The 3,482-nt window shown below is 61.7% G+C and overlaps 1 protein-coding gene across 1 annotated transcript in view; it reads left to right on the top strand.

Moving 5' to 3' along the window:
• Positions 1–677: 677 nt before the first annotated feature.
• The window catches only part of MTX1 (metaxin 1), a gene marked incomplete in the record, with an annotated part of 19,520 nt that continues 16,715 nt past the window's right edge, over positions 678–3,482 (top strand). The window contains 1 exon segment of the mRNA XM_077463814.1: positions 678–802. Within this exon segment, the coding sequence (XP_077319940.1) occupies positions 722–802 (81 nt within the window).

Raw genomic sequence — 3,482 nt, 5'->3', positions numbered from 1 at the left:
TGGGGGAGGAGCTCAGTTATGGGGGAGGGGCTCAGTTAAGGGGGAGGAGTTCAGTTATGGGGGAGGAGCTCAGTTATGGGGAGGAGCTCAGTTATAGGGGGAGGAGATCAGTTATGGGGGATGGAGGAGATCAGTTATGGGGGAGGGGCTCAGTTATGGGAGGAGCTCAGTTATGGGGGAGGAGTTCAGTTATGGGGAGGAGCTCAGTTATGGGGGAGGGGCTCAGTTATGGGGAGGAGCTAAGTTATAGGGGAGGGGCTCCGTTATGAAGGAGGGGCTCAGTTATGGGGGAGGGGCTCAGTTAAGGGGGAGGAGATCAGTTATGGGGAGGAGCTCAGTTATAGGGGAGGGGCTCAGTTAAGGGGGAGGAGATCAGTTATGGGGGAGGAGTTAAGTTATGGGGGAGGGGCTCGGTTAAGGGGGATGGGCTCAGTTATGGGGGAGGGGCTCAGTTATGGGGGAGGGGGAAACTATAATATTAATAATAATAATGATGATTACAATTCTAGCAGTGGGAGGAGTTTATGGAGGTGGGGGTGTGATGGCAGTGTTGAGGGCGTGGCCGGTAACTGGTAAGGGGCGGGTTGCGCAGAAGGCGGGGTCTCTTACCTGCAGCAGGGGGCGGGTCCAGCAGTCAGTGGTGGGTGGCGGAGATATAGCTATGACGTGAGGTCACGGGGGCGGAGCTCGGAAAGAACTTCCGGGTGGTGGGAGGAGAAAGATGGCGGCGCCCATGGAGCTGTACTGCTGGAAGGGTGACTGGGGGCTTCCCAGTGTGGACATCGACTGCCTGACCGTACTGGTATGAGGGGGAGGGGGCTTCATTACCGTCATGTCTGTGTGTCAGGAGAACACCCCTCCCCCTGTCCTACCTGATACCCCCTCCTACTTTCCAGAAGACCCCCCAGTAGGTGTATTGGGGGGATATTGTGGGGGTGTCTCCCCGAGGGGTGGATATGTATGGGGGACGATGGGGGGGGGAGTATACAGGTGTTGGGGGATGGACAGGTGGGGGGAGGGTGTCGGGGATGGACAGGTGGGGGGTGTACAGGTGGGGGGAGGGTGTCGGGGAGGGAGGTGTACAGGTGGGGGGGTGTCGGGGGAGGAGGTGAGGGAGGGGTTATGGACAGTACAGGTGGGGGGAGGGGATGGACAGGTTGGGGGAGGGTGTCGGGGAGGAGGTGAGGGAGGGGGTATGGACAGTACAGGTGGGGGGAGGGTGTGGGGGGGGGGGTGGACAGGTTTGGGGGAGGGGGGGTGTACAGGTGGGGGGAGGGTGTGGGGGGAGGGGGTGTACAGGTGGGGGAGGGTGTGGGGGGAGGGGGTGTACAGGTGGGGGGAGGGTGTCGGGCTCTATGAATGCCCATGTTGTAGTGGAGGAGTCGGTGGAACGTGTGGCGGTGGACGCACACAGCGCCGGTTGTTTGCGGATCTCACACACGGAATCTCTGCGCTTCTGCCGGTAATTCTATTAGAATGCGGTCAGCTTAGGAATGCTGCGACCCCTCCCCCTCCTCCTGTCACCATCCCAGCTCTCCTCCACCCTCTGTACCACCACCTGAGACAGCGGGCACCTCTCACCCCACCTACCCATTCCTGACACCCTCAATACCCCCACCCGAGACAGAGGGCACCTCTCACCCCACCTACCCATTCCTGACACCCTCAATACCCCCACCCGAGACAGAGGGCACCTCTCACCCCACCTACCCATTCCTGACACCCTCAATACCCCCACCCGAGACAGAGGGCACCTCTCACCCCACCTACCCATTCCTGACACCCTCTGTACCCCCACCTGAGACAGCGGGCACCTCTCACCCCACCTACCCATTCCTGACACCCTCTGTACCCCCACCCGAGACAGAGGGCACCTCTCACCCCACCTACCCATTCCTGACACCCTCTGTACCCCCACCTGAGACAGCGGGCACCTCTCACCCCACCTACCCATTCCTGACACCCTCTGTACCCCCACCCGAGACAGCGGGCACCTCTCACCCCACCTACCCATTCCTGACACCCTCAATACCCCCACCCGAGACAGAGGGCACCTCTCACCCCACCTACCCATTCCTGACACCCTCTGTACCCCCACCTGAGACAGCGGGCACCTCTCACCCCACCTACCCATTCCTGACACCCTCTGTACCCCCACCCGAGACAGAGGGCACCTCTCACCCCACCTACCCATTCCTGACACCCTCTGTACCCCCACCTGAGACAGCGGGCACCTCTCACCCCACCTACCCATTCCTGACACCCTCTGTACCCCCACCCGAGACAGAGGGCACCTCTCACCCCACCTACCCATTCCTGACACCCTCAATACCCCCACCCGAGACAGAGGGCACCTCTCACCCCACCTACCCATTCCTGACACCCTCTGTACCCCCACCCGAGACAGAGGGCACCTCTCACCCCACCTACCCATTCCTGACACCCTCAATACCCCCACCCGAGACAGAGGGCACCTCTCACCCCACCTACCCATTCCTGACACCCTCAATACCCCCACCCGAGACAGAGGGCACCTCTCACCCCACCTACCCATTCCTGACACCCTCAATACCCCCACCCGAGACAGAGGGCACCTCTCACCCCACCTACCCATTCCTGACACCCTCTGTACCCCCACCTGAGACAGCGGGCACCTCTCACCCCACCTACCCATTCCTGACACCCTCTGTACCCCCACCCGAGACAGAGGGCACCTCTCACCCCACCTACCCATTCCTGACACCCTCAATACCCCCACCCGAGACAGAGGGCACCTCTCACCCCACCTACCCATTCCTGACACCCTCAATACCCCCACCCGAGACAGTGGGCACCTCTCACCCCACCTACCCATTCCTGACACCCTCTGTACCCCCACCCGGGACAGAGGGCACCTCTCACCCCACCTACCCATTCCTGACACCCTCAATACCCCCACCCGAGACAGAGGGCACCTCTCACCCCACCTACCCATTCCTGACACCCTCAATACCCCCACCCGAGACAGAGGGCACCTCTCACCCCACCTACCCATTCCTTACACCCTCTGTACCCCCACCCGAGACAGAGGGCACCTCTCACCCCACCTACCCATTCCTGACACCCTCAATACCCCCACCCGAGACAGAGGGCACCTCTCACCCCACCTACCCATTCCTGACACCCTCAGTACCCCCACCCGAGACAGAGGGCACCTCTCACCCCACCTACCCATTCCTGACACCCTCTGTACCCCCACCTGAGACAGCGGGCACCTCTCACCCCACCTACCCATTCCTGACACCCTCTGTACCCCCACCCGAGACAGAGGGCACCTCTCACCCCACCTACCCATTCCTGACACCCTCTGTACCCCCACCTGAGACAGCGGGCACCTCTCACCCCACCTACCCATTCCTGACACCCTCTGTACCCCCACCCGAGACAGAGGGCACCTCTCACCCCACCTACCCATTCCTGACACCCCTCAATACCCCCACCCG

This window comes from Lithobates pipiens, unplaced genomic scaffold (assembly GCF_037356315.1).
Source record: "Lithobates pipiens isolate NorthernLeopardFrog02 unplaced genomic scaffold, aLitPip1_a1.2 Scaffold_30, whole genome shotgun sequence".
NCBI lineage: Eukaryota > Metazoa > Chordata > Amphibia > Anura > Ranidae > Lithobates > Lithobates pipiens.
This window is presented reverse-complemented; position numbering and strand designations above follow the sequence as displayed.